This window comes from Myxocyprinus asiaticus, chromosome 14 (genome assembly GCF_019703515.2).
Source record: "Myxocyprinus asiaticus isolate MX2 ecotype Aquarium Trade chromosome 14, UBuf_Myxa_2, whole genome shotgun sequence".
Classification (NCBI taxonomy): Eukaryota; Metazoa; Chordata; class Actinopteri; order Cypriniformes; family Catostomidae; genus Myxocyprinus; species Myxocyprinus asiaticus.
The window spans coordinates 47,990,417-48,010,713 of record NC_059357.1 but is presented as its reverse complement, the minus strand read 5'-3'; the positions used below and the strand labels follow the sequence as shown (position 1 = coordinate 48,010,713).

Here is a 20,297-nt window from a genome sequence, read left to right as displayed (position 1 = left end):
AATAATTAATAATTATCTTTGATCATTATTAATTATTGCTAATAACCAAACTTGCTCCTAAACATAGCACACTACATTTATTGGAGTCCCATATGAGGTTTTAATGAGTTAGATCCAATTAATTAATTTAAATATTGATTAATAACTACAGAAATAATTATTAATTATTTAATTATTTCTGATAGTAACACTGATCTCAACAACCAGTAAAGCCCTACAGTGGCGAATGATCAGACTCCGGTCACTGCCATCTCACTTGATGCCGAAAAGGCGTTTGATATGGTAGAATGGGATTATCTTTTTAAAATTTTGGAAATGAATGGGTTCGGGAATACTTTTATTGGTTGGATTAAGTTACTTTATAGACACCCGGAAGCAGCGGTACAAACGAATTGATTAATTTCAGATTATTTTATTCTGGATAGGGGCACCCAGCAGGGTTGCCCTCTTTCCCCTTTATTGTTCTGTCTTGCCCTGGAACCATTAGCAGCCGTGATAAGAAAGGAGGATGATTTCCCAGGGGTGGTGGCAGGAGGTGTGGCGCATAAGCTTTTGCTTTACACAGATGATATTTTATTATTCGTCTCCGACCCTACTAGATCTATGCCTTGCCTCCACAGAATTATTAATTCCTTTTCTAAGTTCTTAGGATACAGAGTTAATTGGTCTAAATCCGAAGCTTTGGCTCTGACTGCATACTGCCAGTTAACAGCTTTTCAGCCGGGCACCTTCCAGTGGCCCAAACTAATTAAGTATTTGGGTATTTTATTCCCAGCAAATTTGTGTGATTTAGTTAGAGTTAATTTTGACCCTTTAATAAAAAGGTTTTTGAGCAATGTGGGCAGGTGGGCTTCATTACATTTATCGATGATTGGGAAGGTTAATGTTATTAAGATGAATTGTATTCCAAAATTCAACTACCTGCTACAGTCTCTCCCTATAGATGCCCCCCTCTCTTATTTCAAGCAATTTGATAGCATAGCGAAGTCCTTCATTTGGAATGGTAAACGTCCCAGACTACATTTCAGTAAGTTGCATAGGCCAATTGAAACAGGTGGGCTAGGCCTACCCAAGGTTTTGTTTTATTATTATGCATTCGGCCTCAGACATTTGGCTCATTGGTCGCCCCCACCTGGTTTTGTATTAAACAGGAAGTTCTTGCCCCTATTTCGCCATTACAAAGCCTTTCTATCAAACTAACCGGAGAAGTTAAGTTACACCCCGTTATCTCACATTTGCACTCGGTATGGACAAAAGTGTCCAGAGTGTTTAATTCTGACATTTATTTAAATGTAGCCTCAAGCATATGGCTGAACCCAAAATTATGTATTGATAAGTCCCCTTTCTGCTGGACAGAGTGGATTGAGAGGGAGGTTAATATGCTTGGTGACCTATGGTATATGAGAGTGGAGTGTTGAGATCCTTTGAAAATATGGTTCAACATTTTGGGATTCCCAGATCTCACTTTAGGTATTTACAGCTGCGCCACCTGCTCTGTATTATTTTTGGGAGAAGCATACAAAACACTAAAGTGGCAGATACTCTGGGAGTGGTGATTACTGCTTTTGGAAAAGGTCATGAGGCATCAGTGTATTACTCCCTGTTAATTCAGAATCTGAGGGAAGAAGCTTCAGCTTCTCTCAAGAGATTATGGGAGAAAGATCTAAACTTGGTATTGGAGGAGGGAGTGTGGTCTAGGATTCTAAAAAACATCAAGTCTGCATCTTGAGATGCATGGGTTTGCCTTATGCAATTCAATATTTTACATAGATTCTATTGGACCCCCTCTAGACTGTATAGGCTTGGTCTTAAAGACACACCCACCTGCTGGCGATGCCAATCAGAAGATGGAGACACAACACATGTTTTTTGGTAGTGTGTTAGGATCCAAGAATTTTGGTTGAAGATTCAGAGTTTTATGTGTGATGTATTGGGCACTCAAAATTCATTTTCGACTCTGTATTTTAGGCGATGGGGTGGTCATCAATATAGGGGATAAACACATAAAAAATTGGGTTATGATCGGCAGACAAATTGTTTAAAGAGGATGGAAGTTGGCTGGAGCGCCCTCATTTCAAGAATGGTGCATGGAGATGGGGAGGGTGGCGGCTTTCGAGGAAGTGTTTTGTAGAAGGCTGGGGAATTGAGATTCATTTGATGGGACATGGGGCAGCTATTTGGCGTTTTTGGAGGGCTTTCGGGGAGGGGCAGTCGAGAGAGAAGTTTAGCTTTAAATGTGTGTGATTATTATATTTATATCAAAATCAAATCAAATTTGATTTTGATATATATATACACACACTACTGGTCAAAAGTTTTGAAACACTTGACTGAAATGATTCTCATGATCTTTAAAATCTTTTGATCTGAAGGCGTATGCTTAAATGTTTGAAATTAGTTTTGTAGAGAAAAATATAATTGTGCCACCATATTAATTTATTTCATTATAAAACTAAAATTTAATTTAAAAAAAAGTTTTTGAAATTGATGACTTGGACCAAATAATAAAGAAAAGCAGTCAATAAGTGCCCAACCTAGATGGGAACTCCTTCAATACTGTTTAAAAAGCATCCCAGGGTGATACCTCAAGAAGTTGGTTGAGAAAATGTCAAGAGTACATGTCCACAAATTCTAGGCAAAGGGTGACTGCTTTGAAGATGCTAAAATATAACACAGTTTTGATTTATTTGGGATTTTGTTTAGTCACAACATTATTCCCAAAGTCCCATTTATGTTATTCCATAGTTTTGATGACTTTACTATTATTCTAAATGTGAAAAAAAATTATAATAAAGAATGAGTGTTTCAAAACTTTTGACCAGTAGTGTATACAGTGGTGTGAAAAAGTGTTTGCCCCCTTCCTGATTTCTTATTTTTTTGCATGTTTGTCACACTTAAATGTTTCAGATCATCAAACAAGTTTAAATATTAGTCAAAGATAACACAAGTAAACACAAAATGCAGTTTTTAAATGAAGGTTGTTATTATTAAGGGAAAACAAAATCCAAACCTACATGGCCCTGTGTGAAAAAGTGTTTGCCCCACCTGTTAAAACATAACTTAACTGTGGTTTATCACACCTGAGTTCAATTTCTCTAGCCACACCCAGGCCTGATTACTGCCACACCTGTTCTCAGTCAGAAATCACTTAAATAGGACCTGCCTGACAAAGTGAATTAGACCAAAAGATCTTCAAAAGCTAGACATCATGCCGAGATCCAAAGAAATTCAGGAACAAATGAGAAAGAAAGTAATTGAGATCTATCAGTCTGGAAAAGGTTATAAAGCCATTTCTAAAGCTTTGGGACTCCAGAGAACCACAGTGAGAGCCATTATCCACAAATGGCGAAAACATGGAACAGTGGTGAACCTTCCCAGGAGTGGCCGGCCGACCAAAATTACCCCAAGAGCGCAGCGACGACTCATCCAAGAGGTCACAAAAGACCCCACAACAACATCCAAAGAACTGCAGGCCTCACTTGCCTCAGTTAAGGTAAGTGTTCATGACTCCACCATAAGAAAGAGACTGGGCAAAAATGGCCTGCATGGCAGAGTTCCAAGATGAAAACCACTGCTGAGCAAAAAGAACATTAAGGCTCGTCTCATTTTTGCCAGAAAATATCTTGATGATCCCCAAGACTTTTGGGAAAATACTCTGTGGACTGACGAGACAAAAGTTGAACTTTTTGGAAGGTGTGTGTCCCATTACATCTGGCGTAAAAGTAACACCGCATTTCAGAAAAAGAACATCGTACCAACAGTAAAATATGGTGGTGGTAGTGTGATGGTCTGGGGCTGTTTTGCTGCTTCAGGACCTGGAAGACTTGCTGTGATAAATGGAACCATGAATTCTGCTGTCTACCAAAAAATCCTGAAGGAGAATGTCCGGCCATCTGTTCGTGACCTCAAGCTGAAGCGAACTTGGATTCTGCACCAGGACAATGATCCAAAACACACCAGTAAGTCCACCTCTGAATGGCTGAAGAAAAACAAAATGAAGACTTTGGAGTGGCCTAGTCAAAGTCCTGACCTGAATCCTATTGAGATGCTGTGGCATGACCTTAAAAAGGCAGTTCATGCTCGAAAACCCTCCAATGTGGCTGAATTACAACAATTCTGCAAAGATGAGTGGGCCAAAATTCCTCCACAGCGCTGTAAAAGACTCATTGCAAGTTATCGCAAACGCTTGATTGCAGTTGTTGCTGCTAAGGGTGGCCCAACCAGTTATTAGGTTTAGGGGGCAATCACTTTTTCACACAGGGCCATGTAGGTTTGGATTTTGTTTTCCCTTAATAATAACAACCTTCATTTAAAAACTGCATTTTGTGTTTACTTGTGTTATCTTTGACTAATATTTAAACTTGTTTGATGATCTGAAACATTTAAGTGTGACAAACATGCAAAAAAATAAGAAATCAGGAAGGGGGCAAACACTTTTTCACACCACTGTATATATTTCTTTTTAATGTTTTTTTGTGTGTGTGTGTGTGTGTGTGTGTGTGTGTGTGTGTGTGTCTATAATCATGTGTGACCACAGGGATATTGTTGAGGGTCAAGGTGGGGTTGGGGATTGGGAGGAGGAGGGGTAATAGTGGGGGTTAAATGTTGATTCTGTGTATATATGTTTTGCTTTTCCTTGTTATCTATATGAATAAAAAAAAAAATATGTTAGTCAGAAGAATCAACTACAACACACGCACAAAATTACTGAAAGGCAGAAAGCTGTCACTGAGACAGATGAGATATCTCAGGACACTTACTGTATTACAGCAGGGCCAGAACCACCACAGACATTGAGGGGGACATGTCCCCTCCCCCAAAAAATTTTTTGCATACCATTCTATCTAATCTTGCTGCTAAACTTCATATATTACAAAAACGATCTTAGGAATTTTTTTTTCGTAACCCCTGGAACCTGCTTACGTACAGTACCCCCTGGTGCACATACCCCTGGTTGGGAATCACTGACCTAGGTCATCGAGGTAACAATATCCTGCACACAGCAAAGTCTAGCACACATACCCAACCCTTGCTCCTTCAAAACCCTCAGTGGGTAGATCTGAGGGGAATGGTCCTCTACTTTGAAAAGGTACTGATGAAGTGGTCCAAGCTGTATCAAGAGTTAATGGAAGTACCACAGAGAAGCATGTCTCCACTCTTCAGTTTGTCCTTCAGATGGTGATTGTGGGGAATCGAAGAGGTTCATAAAATCAGAAGATTATTAAATGGACACACATCTCCCAAAACACATGCTAATTCATATTCAACAGCAGTAGAAGATCCTCTGATTGCTGCTGGTGGTTCTGACAAACAGTATATGAGTCCACTATGTGGATATGTATTGGGTTTTATTAGTGTCTGTTGCTGTATTTGTTTCTACAGCACTGTCTGTGCTCTCTCTTTTGCCTTCTCCTCTTCTCGTCTCTTCATGGCCTGTATCATTGCCATCTCTTTAGCCTCTTTTTTAAGGTTCCTCTCCTCAAACAGCAACCTGGCAGACAAAGGAAGGAATAATGCTGACTTCATTTAAATATCATTGGTGCTTGAAATGTCCATTTCAATTTACTTTCTAAGGACACCCAAACAAACATTCAAGTACTATAAATCAGAGATGATTGTAACACCTGTTTTTGATGATCCTCTGTACAATGTCGTCAGTGGTGAGACTGTTTCCACTGTCCACTGTCCGCAATATCCCCATTCTCCTAGGCACCTGCGGGTAGAAAACATGAACATGATCAAATCGTCAAACAGAAGCAGGACTCGACAATAAGGATGGCCTAGGGCCAATGTTGCATTTATGCTGTCAATTTAGTTTGCCCCATGTTCACTTTCACAGTTTATTTAGTCTTTTGACACAAAATTTCCTTTAAATTTAGTCAATATTTCATCATGTCATATTCATTCATTTTACTCTAACTAAAACAGCAGTTTCAGTTTTGTGTTCTGAGTGTATCCCAAATGCTGTGTGCTACTCTTTTATAATTTTAATAAAAATAAATAAGCATTCAAAGCTTAATTAAGACTTGATTTGGTTTTTTAAATAATGTTGTGATAATTGTGATAAGGCCTTCGGAGTTATGAAAGTCATCTTCTTTGATATTTACTTTAGTAAATGTCAAATGTCACTATGGTTACAGGTGCTATTCACAACTTTCAAAAGAACAGAATAAGGGATTGACATGATTGACCTATTTGTTCATACAGACAGTATTAATCCACTACTGTAAAACTTGAGTTACACCCTTTAGTAAATACTGTTTCTGTGATTCTATTGCAAATCTAATATTTCGCTGTTTATTTGAGTATTACAGCCAGCCTGACAGCAATATTATCTCAAACAAAAGTGTGAGTTTGCAACAGGGCAAGTACAAATTGGAACTACTGTACTAGCCCAACCGTGAGCAGAGAAATACTTGTTCAGTCCTGAAAAGTGTATTTTGCTGCACTTACAAGAGGTGGTGAAATTAACTTACGGCATAAGGGTCTGATCCATCTCTGTCTAGAAACACTTCTGTTTTCCCGTGGCACACCAGATCCACCTGTACCATGGAGACAGCAAGTGTGTTGCTCACTATATTGGAATGACAAATGCCATCTGTCAACCGTTCTTACACACAAGAGTCAGAAATATAAAACAACAAGAGAGTGTATACCTTAAAATTGTCCAGTAAGTCTTTAGTAACTGCATATGGTGCCCCAATCACAACCTCGGAAACATACTGGAAGTTTGGAAGATATCAGAAAGGGAAGAAATTCAGCATTTAAGTTCAAATTCCATTGTTTATACATTCATATAATAAAAGGTATCTAGACAGAAATGCCGTACTATTTGATTTGTCTCTACCCAAATAAATGGATTTAATTAAAATAATGATGTGTGAAAAACTTAAATTGTCTGCATTCTGAGTGAGTTTGATTCTTGTGTGAATAAACCCTCATCTTGTTCATGATATCATTTTACAGCAATTTATATGCAAAATAGAGGTCGAACAATATTGGATTTTGTTGATACAGAAACTAAGTTGCTGGAAGAAAGGCGATTAATCGGCAGATAGTTTTTAAAATTCATATACTGAACTTTAAAAAAAAAAAAAAAAAAAAGTTCAAAATACACGGGGACTCTTATTTTGAAATGTCTGTGCTCCCAGCTGCACACACAAACAGATAAGGAAAACAAAATATACACTGTTACACTCATTTACAACGTATAACAATACAACCACTATAAAGTAAACATTGTCATATAACAAATATGAGCAGTAATTATGGTAGATCATCAGTGAGCGCATTTACATGTACGTTCTTACACTGATTATGCTTAATAAGATGACAATGTGTGTGGTCATTAAAACGCAATAAACCATGTTCCTTTTCAGTGTCAAGGCCATAAACTGCTTATGAATAACCCGATCGACACGGGAAGATTTTTCCCCCTTACGCCGATTTCATGTGCCATGTAAACACCTTATCGTTTGTTCTTACCGGCTCATCCAATGTGCGCACATGCCTCTTCACAGTTTGACGTCAAAAGTAGAGATGCGATTATTTCAAATGTCATGTAAATACAGATTTCTTGCCTTTTCAGATTTTTTTTAAAATAAGCTGATTTTAGAGTAATCAGCGTATTGGTGTGCATGTAAATGGGCTCATTGATCACTTGCTGTAAATGTCCGGTAATCCAGTATTAAACATACTTTTTTCCTTTTCTTCTGGGGAAACCGCCTAACAAAATCAACATGAACTCGATCAATAATAGTTATATAAATACACGTTCATTAATGTCCACATTATATGTGCTAATTAGATGTCATCTAATATGTGTCTTCTCTATAATAATCATGCATTAGTCCATAAACAGTGACTGAGACTTAGCTCTGTTAAAATGCACTACGTGTGAGCAATCAGCATTAATTTCTGCTGATAACCAATAGTTCAAAAAGTAGCTATCGGCCTTTCGATATGAACAGGGCTCTAAAGGAGAAATGAAGAACTTACTCGACAAGCCAGCACACTCAGTGTTCTTTCATGGATGTTCATGATGGGATAGTTTTTCCCTTTGTAACGATTCACCTCCTACAGGGATAACAGAAACAAATACAGTTCCTCCTTCTACTCCCATTCAGATATCTTCTGTCCATTCTACAACACTGAGCAGTATGCCCAATCAAGAAAAATAAATGTTGAATATATTTCAAAGAGTCCAGAGTCCAGTTTCCAGCTTACCTGATCGAAGTGTAACCCCACAATAACATATGGCTTGTCTGAAAGCTTAGACACTGCCTCCAGGAAATCCACATGACCAATGTCTGATGTATGCCTGGTCAAGGAAGACAACATTAACAGTGTCTTAAGAGGCATGCATTCATAACTTAGCAACACAGGATGCATTCTTATTAGATAACGTCTGGTATTGTCTTTTGCCGATACTGATAACTAAGGTGGTAGTAAAAGCCAATAACCGATTTATCAGCCGATAGTTTTAAAAATCAGTTTATTGAATGCATTTAATTTCTAAGAGAATTTTCTTAGTTTTGACAGGCACAGATATATAAGCTACATGAGGCTACAAATGAATGAAATCCCAGCTGCAGTAAATTGTACAATCAAAATCCCAATAATAACCAGAACAAATTTTGAGATTTGGTGGATAACGAGGGACAGCCACCATAAACCAGATTAAAATATATTGGGAATCTTATTTTGAAATGTCTGTGCTCCTAGCTGCTCACACAAACTGATAAGGGAAACAAATTCTGCCCAAAGTTCCAAAAGTACTTCCAAAAGTAGCTATCAGCACAGTTTAATGACCAAAGAAGTCTTGCCATTTACCACCTAAATGTCATACAGAAAATAATGGCTAATAAGAAAATAATAAAGTGGGTCAACTGTGTGGAATACTTTTATAGAAAACCATTTGAAATATGAAAAAAAAAAAAAAAAAAGAATATATATATATATATATATATATATATATATATATATATATATTATTTTTTATTATTATCTATGTCTTGCTGCTGTTTTTGTATTGTTTTTGTATTGTTGTACACTGGAAGCTCCTGTCACCAAGACAAATTCCTTGTATGTGTAAGCATACTTGGCAATAAAGCTGATTCTGATTCTGATATATATTTGGACCAATCTTGAGACTTCAGTTTTAGACACTGCTGAGAAAATGCACTAAAAAGTAAGTGTCCAAAGATAAAATGTTTTTTTTTTTTCCTTTTGTAATTTTTTGGTTTATGACAATACAGCTTTTGTGTTGTTCCCCAACATGTAAACTGTACCTGGTTAAAACTTTATGCTGATGGTACAAAGAAATCAAAGTTACAACATTTGGGACTCTGATGGCCTTTTTTAAGTAATTCATGTGTTTTATTGAACATTAAAACTGCTTATAAATGCAAACATATCAATAAATCATAAAGCACCACTACCTCTACCACTTGTTTTTGTGCATTTAAAAAATAATTGTTTTACCAAATATGGATCAGAACACTCTAGATATCCAATGACGATGATCGAACGCATCTATTACATGATCTATGAACGAGTCTCATGACCAGACGTGATATGCTAGTAGACACATTTGTGTCATGACACTGAGAAATAATTCAAGATCAACACATCATATCACATTGTATTTTTTTTCTTGTTTGAATCGGGATCACCTGCTGCAAGCTACAATGTGCCATTTTGCACATTATTTGTATTTTTCATGAAGTAATTAGTGAAAAGATGACAAAAAGCAACATTTCTTTGCTATATACTAAATATATACTATATACTTCATACAAAATCAAAGAACTAACAGGTGTGACATCATTTAGAACAAAATCTGGCCAAAAAGAAGGAAGGTGTTTTTGAATTCGTTTCGGTGGTTTGTAACAGATCGCCTGGGTGAACTTGTAGGAAAAATTATTTCCTGGATCTGGAACTCCACCTACCTTGAAGCCGACTTTAGTCAGTTAAAGGTGCACTTAGTACTTTTTTCCTTATAAAAAAGTTGAACTCCTAAAGACATTAATTGTAATTTTGCAATATATGTATGAAATCATGAGCACTCACATTAAAATTAAGACTCCAGTCATATCAATAACCTTAAAAAATCAGTTTTATTCTACATGGATAGGGTCCACACATGGGGGCTGTCATGTTAGAATCACATGACCAGCCGAATACTACTCGCTTAATCTCAGTAACCGTCCTGTTATTTGACACTTTCACTCATTGATTAAAATAATCATGGCTGACTATGAATACTACATTTCTACAATGGCATCTGAAACTGAAAACTATTGATTTACATGATGCTGCATCCAAGCCGCTAGGTGTTAGTGTAAGTCCAAGATGACACAAAGACATAAGTTACTGAGTGCACTTTTAAGATAATCAACATGAACACACATTTACCAAGACATTTTCATGCTATTTTTTGTTGTTGTTGTTTAATTAAAAAAATAAAAAAATTATAAAAATAAAAAATAAAAACATTAATAAAAAAATTTAAATAAATTAAATTAAATTAGTCTACAAAAGGAATCAAACCTTTTCAAATACTCTCAAGTGCTCATTCACTCATGCACCATCTTCAGCGAAAGCCATTCACACATCTGCCCAAAGAAAGATATGCCTCTATTATCATACGTTTGGCTTTATTCTGCACATTAACACTTTTATACTCATCTTTGCAGTAGTATCAGTGTCATCATAAATTACAATAACAGTGTAACTGACGCATATTATGGCTGTGTATTAAGTTAGCGCATTAGCATCATGGATTCTAAATGTAAACAAGACAAATGAAACAATTTCCACTGCATATATATTACTTTAAATCATCATCGAGTGATTAAAATAACTTCTTTTACTGACCTCATGTGAATTTTACTCTAGAATGAGGCATAAAGTCATTGATAATACATTTTAATGTCACATTAGTTAAGGTTTAACATGTAGCGTCCTAATATTTTAATGTACTTTTAAATGCCTCCCACAGCGGTGTGGCTAGTGTCTGAATGTTTGCAAACAGTATATCGTTGCTCAGCTAGCCCTGAATGAAGAATGAAGAAGAACTTCTCCAGACGTATATAGGGGTCTTTAGTTTGTTATATACTAGTTTGGTCTCTGATTGAAACAAAGATGCTTTCCAACGATAGTATTTGACTAATTGGGACCCATGTCAGGAAGCAGACAAACTGGTTAATCCGAACGTCTCCTAGCTGCCTTGAGACGTCACACAGGTCACATAAACTACAACACATAGAGACTGTATCACCTAGATATCATATAGAGACTGTGTATTTTCCCCGAACTATCAAACACAAACCCCTCACTAAATCATTTAGAAAAAATTTGATTAAGGTCAAACTTGAAAAAACAAAACAACTGAAGATAAACATCATATAAAGGTAGAGCTACTAAATATTAGATCTCTTTTACCAAAACACTAATTGTAAATGAAATAATTACAGATAGTTTGGATGCGCTCTGTTTGACTGAAACCTGTCTTAAACCAGATGAATATTTTAGTTTAAATGAATCTACTCCCTCAGGTTATTGTTATAAACATGAGCCTCATCTGAAGAGTCGAGGAGGAGGTGTTGCTACAATTTACAGTGATGTTTTTGGTGTTACTCAGAGGACAGAATATAAATTTAATGACACACTGGGATTAGCATTTATCGATATTCTCAACTCTCAATTCTCAAATGTGACAGGACCAACTCATCGCTATAATCATACACTAGATTTAATTTTGTCATATGGAATTGATACTATAGAAATTCTACTGCAGAGCGATGACATCTCAGATCATTACCTCTTCTCTTGTGTGCTGCGATCAGCTAATGTCACTGAATCTACACCATGATATCATTCAGGTAGAACTATTCTTTTGAACACTAAAGATAGATTCACTAATAATCTTCCAGAATTGTCTCACATACTCAGTAAGCCAAAAAGTCTGGAAGAACTTAATGTAATAACAGAAAATATAAATACAATCTTCTCTAGCACTCTTGATAGTGTCGCCCTCCTTCGATTAAAGAAAATTCAAGAAAAAAGCTCCGCACAATGGTACAATGATCACACTCATGCTCTCAAGAGAGCAGCTCGGAATATGAAGCGCAAGTGGAAGTATACAAAATTAGAGGTATTTCGTGATGCATGGAATGATGGTGTCTGTAGCTACAGACAGGCACTTAAAGCTGCTAGGTCATATTTTAGCAAACTCATAGAAAATAACCAGAACAATTCTAGGTGTTTATTCAGTACTGTGGCTAAATTGGTTAGGAATAAAGAATAGACTGAACCAGATATTCTGTCGCAGCACAATAGTACTGACTTCATAAATTTCTTTACTTATAAAATTTAAATAATAAGAAATAAAATTGGAACTATGCAATCAACTGTCACAGCACCTCAGAAAACAGTGTCTCATAATTTTCCTCACAAGCAACTTCAATCCTTCGCTGTCATAGGTCATGAAAAGCTAACAAAATTTATTAAAAAAATCAAAAGCCACAACATGTAAGTTAGATCCAATACCAACTAAGCTCTTAAAATATATTAGGACATGTCCCAAGAAACTTTAAAATGGCAGTTATCAAACTGCTTATTAAGAAGCCACAGCATTGAATTGGCTAATTTTAGATCAATTTCAAATCTACCATTTATATAGAAAATGCTAGAAAAGGTAGTGTCCTCCCAACTATGTTCCTTTCTACAGAGAAATAGTATATATTAATAATTTCAGTCAGGATTTAGACCCCATCACAGTACAGAGACTGCACTTATCAGAGTTACAAATGACTTGCGCTTATCATCTGATAGCGGCTGCATTTCTCTTCTAGTGCTTTTAGATCTTAGTGCTGCCTTTGACACGATAGATCACGACATTCTCTTGAATAGGCTGGAGAATTATGTTGGCATTAGTGGACTTGCATTAGCATGGTTTAGGTCCTGTTTATCGGACCGCTACCACTTTGTATGTGTAAACGTGGAATTGTCAAATCAAACAAAAGTTAAGTATGGAGTGCCACAGGGATCAGTTTTAGGGCCTCTGCTTTTCTCCTTATACATGCTTCCCCTGGGAGATATTATCAGGAATCATTGAATAAGTTTCGACTATTACGCTGACAATACCCAACTTTATATCTCTTCTAAACCCCATGAAAATTCACAATCCAAATTAGCAGAGTGTATCAGTGAAATCAAAGATTGGATGGTCAGAAATGTCCTTCTACTTAATTCTGACAAAACAGAGGTATTAATTATTGGACCAAAAACCTCTAAAAATAAGCCGCTAAAATATAATTTGACTCTCGATGGATGTACTGTTACATCGTCTGCTACAGCAAAGAACTTGGGTGTTATATTTGATACCAATCTGTCCTTTGAAAATCACATTTCCAACATTTGAAGAACAGCATTCTTCCACCTCAGAAATATTGCTAAGTATTGATGCTCTCTGTTACTGATGCCGAAAATCTAATTTATGCATTCATGACCTCAAGACATTACTGGAAGGATGTCCAGCAAGTTCAATAAATAAACTTGACTAGAATCAATAAATATGATCATATTAGCCACATTTTATCATCATTATATTGGCTACCTGTTAAATTTCGTATTAATTTTAAAGTTCTGTTAACTTCATACAAAGCTTTGAATGGTCTAGCGCCACAGTACTTAAGTGACCTTCTGACACGCTACATTCCATCACGTTCATTATGATCACAAAATTCTAGCTTGTTAATAGTTCATAGAATATCAAAATCCACAAAAGGAGGTGGATCATTTTCCTATTTGGCTCCTAAACTATGGAATAGTCTCCCTAACACTGTTCGGGATGCAGACACACTCACTCAGTTTAAGTCTAAACTAAAGACTCATCTATTTAGCCAGGCACACACCTAATTTATCCATCAACTCACAATTAGGCTGCTTTAGTTAGGTCTGCCAGAACCAGAAACATCTATCATGAACTGTAGCTCTACATAACATTTAATGACATCTACGCTAATATTATTCAATTTGTTTCCCTGTCTCAATCTCAGGATTCAGAGCCAGCCAGATCCAGCTCTGTTCCTGCTTGGTGTCGGACTCCACGTCTATGTGTCTCTGAGTGATGACGACTAAATGCAGCCGGTGCTAGCCAGACATCACTTTAGTCTTTTACAGTGGACTTCAGAGGATGAACTAAGGCCAACTCCTATTGTAAGACATGGGATACTTCATATGCCACTGCCTGAACCTTGGATTTAGGATGGACTCCACCAAACCTCACCAAAATGACCTGCCAGTTGTACTGCGATGCACCTCATTGTGCCTGCATCACCTTTGTCTATTGATGGACTACACTCTTGAAATGGAATACATAGACTATCGTTTAATTGCCAACAAAAGCCTTCATCAGCCAACTAACAAAGGACAATGCATCAATGTGAACTTTTGCAGTTAATCAAGGATGGACTTCAAAGACATTAGTCATTAATCTAACAGTTCATAAAAATCTTTTTTTTTTTCAACACTTACTTAGTTTACTAATCTTAAACCATGACCTGCACTGTATATAAATAAATAATATTGGCATTATATTCATGCTGGTTAGCCAGAGGGGAACTGGCACTCACAGTGAGTCTGGTTTCTCCCAAGGTTATTTTTCTCCATTAACCAACATCTTATGGAGTTTTGTGTTCCTTGCCACAGTCGCCTTCAGCTTGCACACAGGGGTTGTTAAAACAGTTATTATTTAATTATTTAATTTTTATACACAATTTACAATCATATTTAATCAAACTACACAATAATCACTCTAAGACTTTATAGATATTACAGTTTCATTTTCTGTTAATGCATGATTTTCTGTAAAGCTTCTTTGAAACAATGTGTGTTGTGAAAAGTGCTATACAAATAAAAATTACTTGACTATATTACACATTGCTATTTGTTTTTTATGATTTTACAGATTCTGAATGTGACTTTTAGGATCACAAACTTGCAAATTCTAAAAATGGAACAGTTTTCATTTGAAAGCAGATTAATAAGCATTAAATGTGATTTATTTCATTTTTTTATTTTTAATACATTTGCAAAGATTTCAAACAAACATCTTTCACATTGTCATTATGGGGTATTGTTTGTAGAATTTTGAGGAAAATAATGAATTTAATCCATTTTGGAATAAGGCTGTAACATAACAAAATGTGGAAAAAGTGAAGCGCTGTGAATACTTTCCGGATGCACTGTATGGACTACATTTAAGGTCTTTTTTGTCAGCCCCAGTCCTTATAATGGAAAAGATTGTGAGTTAATGATGAAAGAATTTTCATGTTTTGGATGAACGTTTCCTGTATAATCTTAAGCATGAAAGGATACGGAATAGGTCAAAAGCTCCAGCCACATAGATGATGGTGTCTCCAGGCTGTGGCTCCTCCCCTGAGGCAAACTGAATTATTTTTTGGGACGTCTGCAGAAACTGTGACACTCCCGTCCAGGGACTGTGGCCCTTTGGACCCTATGTAGCAGTACAGAAATGATAACAAACATCACAGCAAAAAATTACAAGTCTACATGATATCAAAATTGATGATATTTATTTTCTTATTACACGTTCCTGGTCTTACTGTGAATGATTCATCAGAGCACATCTAAAGATAAAAAGATTACTCGTAATCTTTCATCAAAATTTCATAATTTGCACTTGCTTTTACGGCTGATGCCATCAATACCTCTTATTATTCAACCACCTCTCATACAATCACAAGTCTATTCCAATAAATCAAATCAAATCCTACCCGAATTGTTTTTCTTGTTGAATGTGCTGTTTCACTCAGAAATGTGTCACATTAAGGAAGTAAAATAGGTTGTGAAATTGGTTCCATGTTGATGTTACACCTGCAACCCATTGAGGGAGCCAAACAGCTATTAATCCATGGCAATATTTCTTTTTCTACTGTCAAGTGTAGGCTTTCTTGTGTGACTAAGGGCATCACAGCACTATTCTTTCTTCATTTGGAGGCACTGATTGAGCAGTGCTTAGTCAATGTTAAACTCATGCACAGAGGTGCCATTCATGGCTCTGAATATGGACTGTGGCCACAATAAATCATTTCATGTGCCAACTTGGCAGGTGCATATGAGGACAACGCAAGCAGCAGGACGACGAGAGCAAAGAATTAAAAACAAGGGGGTAACCTAAAGGGTGAAATCTGAGGACACATTGCAATTTTCCAATCCTTAAGAAACTTTTCTTTCATTTAAAATGTTGTATTAGTTAGTGTTTTAGGCCAAAATATATATATTTCTACAAGGCAAAGTGTTATTTTAGGTAAGTAAAAAAAAAAAAAAAAATTAACACTTTTAATTACCTTTTTGCCTTCACTAGTTTATTTTAAAGGTCACTGACAAACAAGGTTGTCCAAGGTGATAACAATTATAATCTAGTTTATAACACACGTCAAGTTCGTAGAAATGTAATCTTTGTGTCCAAATATTTGAAAGACATTTAGAGCATTTTCTAAAAACAAAAAAAAATGGATTTACTCATTTTTAAAATGTCATGTGGTGAAACTATCATGTAAAAAGTATTAAAATAATTTCCTTGAACCTTAAATACACAAGAGTGAACACAACTTAATCATTAATTTAAAAATAGTTTTCAAAAATATTTTTCAAAGTAAAAAATGTTTTTTTTTTAAATGTCATCGATTTTTGAGTCACAAATAACAAGAAGTTTTCTCATGGTTACTCCATTTGACTTGAACTAAAATGTACCTTTTCATAAAAATGTCAGAATATCAGATATTTTTTAAAACTTCACAAACAGTCTCGAGGGTCTAAAGGGGTCCGCTCTGTTTTTTGTTTTATTTTTGTCACAGAACAGCAAAATAGATACGTACATGTTGGTTACACCACATGACTTTCTACACTATTCATGTCAACATTTATTTTTTCATGAATTTAAGCTTTTAATGAGATTTACTATCTGCAAACTTTTTTAGCATAGAAAACATGTTCATCATAATAGAGGTGTATTCAAGTAATTGTTTTGTGTAAATTGGATATTTTAATGTACTTTTTAAAATGTTACATTTTTAAAAAATGAACAGATCTGGACAAATAATTAGCTTCACGTCATCGACCCTGCAGTGGTCCTGCAGTGACAAACAAATTCTCAAAAGTACAAATATTCCATGTAAGATCTCAATTGATACATGGTCATGAAAAGTGTATGCAGAATACTTTTTGAAAAATTACCATTTAAAGCAGTTTTAAATGGAGTTTAGCATGTCACACCACAGGACAATTCAAGATACAGTGGTAATAAAAAGTATGTAATCCCTTTGGAATTACCTGCATTTACTGTATGTATAAATTTGTCTTAAAATTTGGTTTGATCTTAATCTGCAGTAAGTTACAATAATGAACAAACACAATCTGTTATTGTTCTTGTACATACTGAATACATCATTCAAACATTTACAGTGTAGGTTGAAAAAGTATGTGAACCCCTAGGCTAATGATGTCAACAAAAGCTAATTAGAGTCAGGAGTTGGCAAATCTGGCATCCAATTAATGAAACGAGATTGGAAGTGTGGGTTAGAGCTACTTTGACTTATAAAAAGCACTCAAACATTTTGAGTTTGCTATTCACAAGAAGCATCTGCTGAAGTGGACCATGCCTCCCAAAAAAGAGATCTCAGAAGACCTACGATCAAGTAGTTGCTTTGCATAAAGCTGGAAAAGGTTACAAAGTTTTCTCGAAGTACCTAGATATTCATCTGTCCACAGTTAGACAAATTGCCTATAAATGGAGATGATTTAGTACTGTGGCTACTCTCCCTAGAAGTGGCTGTCCACCCAAGATAACTCAAAGGGCACACTGCAGAATGCTCAGTGAGGTAAAAAAGAACCCCAGAGTGACAGCTAAACACTTGAAGGAATCATTGTAACTGGTTAATATCTCTGTTCATGAGTCTACTATATGGAAAACATTAAACATGCATGGTGTCCATGGCAGGACACCATGAAGAAAGCCACTGCTTTCCAACAAAAACATTGCTGCGCAACCGAATTTTGCCAAAGACCACCTTATCACTCCACAACGCTACTGGGAAAATGTTTTGTGGACTGATGAAACTAAGGTTGAATTGTTTGGGAAGAATACACAGCACTACATATGCCATAAGAAAAGGCATCACATACCAACATGGAAACATTATCCCAAAGGTTAAGTACAGTGGAGGGAGCATCATGATTTGGGGCTGCTTTGCTGCTTTGGGGCCTGGACAGCATGCCATTATTGAGGAAAAATGAATTCCCAAGTTTATCAAGATATCCTATAGCAGTGTTTCCCCTATATGCATTCAGGAGTGCTGCTGCGCCGCTGCAGAATTATGAACGCTGCTATTATCTATTGACATTTCATATGGTTCATTAATATCCATGACGCAACGTAACCCTTGCCAGCAACAGTCAGTTGCGCGCTTATACTGCATGCAGTCAAATGGGACACCTGTATGAAGCAAAAGGGACCCCACTATTTACATGCACGTATTCACTGTGACGTCATTGTATAGCAGCCCATCAAAGGCTGTTCGCGAGCGCATACACATACACAACAGAGAAGCAGCAGACCCGAAATATAACATATAGATACCTCTTCTAGCGGAAAGTCTTTTACTCTGATAACTTCTTTGGTAAAAGTAGTAGAAATATAGGGCTCTAGACTGCGATTAAATGGTTGCATCTTGCAATAATTTTTCCTGCCGGTGAGACTTATGTTTTTTTAGAGGTCACACCGGTGTGACTACAGAGTCTGCCAACTCGTTTATGCGTGACGCGTCTGTTTTCTGTTTCGTATGAGAAAAACGGAACGTAACATCACTAGCCACTATCCGGATCAATTATCAGCCAGCTCAATAAACAAAGCAGCACCAGCGCAGAGCAGTCTCACCCACGCAGTGCAAATCATTATAATCAGCACTGTGAGAAATGTGGCGCGAGACGCGAAACTCATTTGAATTTGGCTGTGGAAAAACCCTACGAAAACCCTTAGTGTCTCTTGCCTTGATGATTTAACGAGTTTAAAACCATGTTTAGCGGCACACCATTATAAACAGCACAGACCAGAACATAAATTATAAGGCTGTACAATCCATACATCACCACCCTAACAAAATTGTACCTTGGATTTACTATAGTAACACTTTATTGATTCATGTTATGACCATTGCCTGTTTTTCTGGATTTAATGCTTTATGGATAACTCTTTGTTTTGTTTGCCTGGTTGGACTGTCTATTTGGTTTATTGGATATATCGGCCTGCTTTTCGACTACGACTCTCTGCCTGCTGTTTTGGATTGTTTGCTTGTGTCTCTTTTAATAAACTTCCTGCACATGGATCCTAACTCCGTCTCCATGGCCAGTTCGTTACAGAATACTTCGACTACCATGGATCCAGCGGAAGTCTCACAGCTCCAGGCTGCATTTGCACACCAGTGCAAGGTTTTAAAGGGTTATCAAGACCAGCTGAACAACCTACGAGCCGCCAACGAATGTTTGACTCACTACATTCACTCACTGCCAGCTCCCTGCGCTAAACCATTAAGCCTTGCTCTTCCTGACAAGTTTGATGGTTCTGCTGAGAAATGCCGGGTTTTTTTTACGACAGTGTAAAGTTTATTTCTCTAATCAACCTGAATCATTTAATCAAAATGCCAAGAAATGTACCTTTTATGATGGCTCTGCTTACCGGTAAAGCACTCGATTGGGCCGCCACAGTTTGGGACAAAGATCCTCAAATCCAGACCTCGGTTGACTACTTCGTTCAACAGATCCACGAAGTCTTCGAGTATCCAGCGGGTGGTTAAGATATCTCTGTTCAGCTGCTTCATTTACGCCAGGGCCATCGATCTGCAGCAGACTACGCAATTCTGTTCAGGACGCTAGCGGCTCAAAGTGGGTAGAACGATGTTGCTCTGAAAACTGTTTTCCACGAGGGGCTTCACCAAGAACTCAAGGCTGAACTGTCATGAACTGAACAATTCATTACCATGGTTATCAAGATAGATAACCTTCTTCGTAATGCTCCATGGCCCCAGTTTCACTCCGCTTCTAAGTCTACAGTCTCAGTACAGGCACAGGCATCCACTGAATCACCCGAACCTATGCAAGTTGTTTACGCCCGTATTTCTATGGAAGAACGTCAACGTCGACATAACGAAAAACTTTGCTATTACTGTGGTGAATCAGGTCATCTAAATGCTGCATGCCCACACAAGAAATCA

The 20,297-nt window shown here is 36.8% G+C and overlaps 1 protein-coding gene across 2 annotated transcripts in view; it reads right to left on the bottom strand.

Annotated features, from left to right (window-relative positions):
• Positions 1-4,721: 4,721 nt before the first annotated feature.
• Positions 4,722-20,297, bottom strand: part of LOC127452168 (ethanolamine-phosphate cytidylyltransferase-like) — a 60,341-nt gene continuing 44,765 nt past the window's right edge. For both annotated transcript variants that reach the window (XM_051717463.1, XM_051717464.1), the window contains 7 exons: positions 15,385-15,523; positions 8,227-8,309; positions 7,999-8,076; positions 6,657-6,722; positions 6,477-6,542; positions 5,625-5,713; positions 4,722-5,491 (listed from right to left, as the gene is read on the bottom strand). In XM_051717463.1, the coding sequence (XP_051573423.1) occupies positions 5,377-5,491; positions 5,625-5,713; positions 6,477-6,542; positions 6,657-6,722; positions 7,999-8,076; positions 8,227-8,309; positions 15,385-15,523 (636 nt within the window). In that variant the 3' untranslated portion in view covers positions 4,722-5,376. The remainder of the gene's footprint in view (positions 5,492-5,624; positions 5,714-6,476; positions 6,543-6,656; positions 6,723-7,998; positions 8,077-8,226; positions 8,310-15,384; positions 15,524-20,297) is intronic.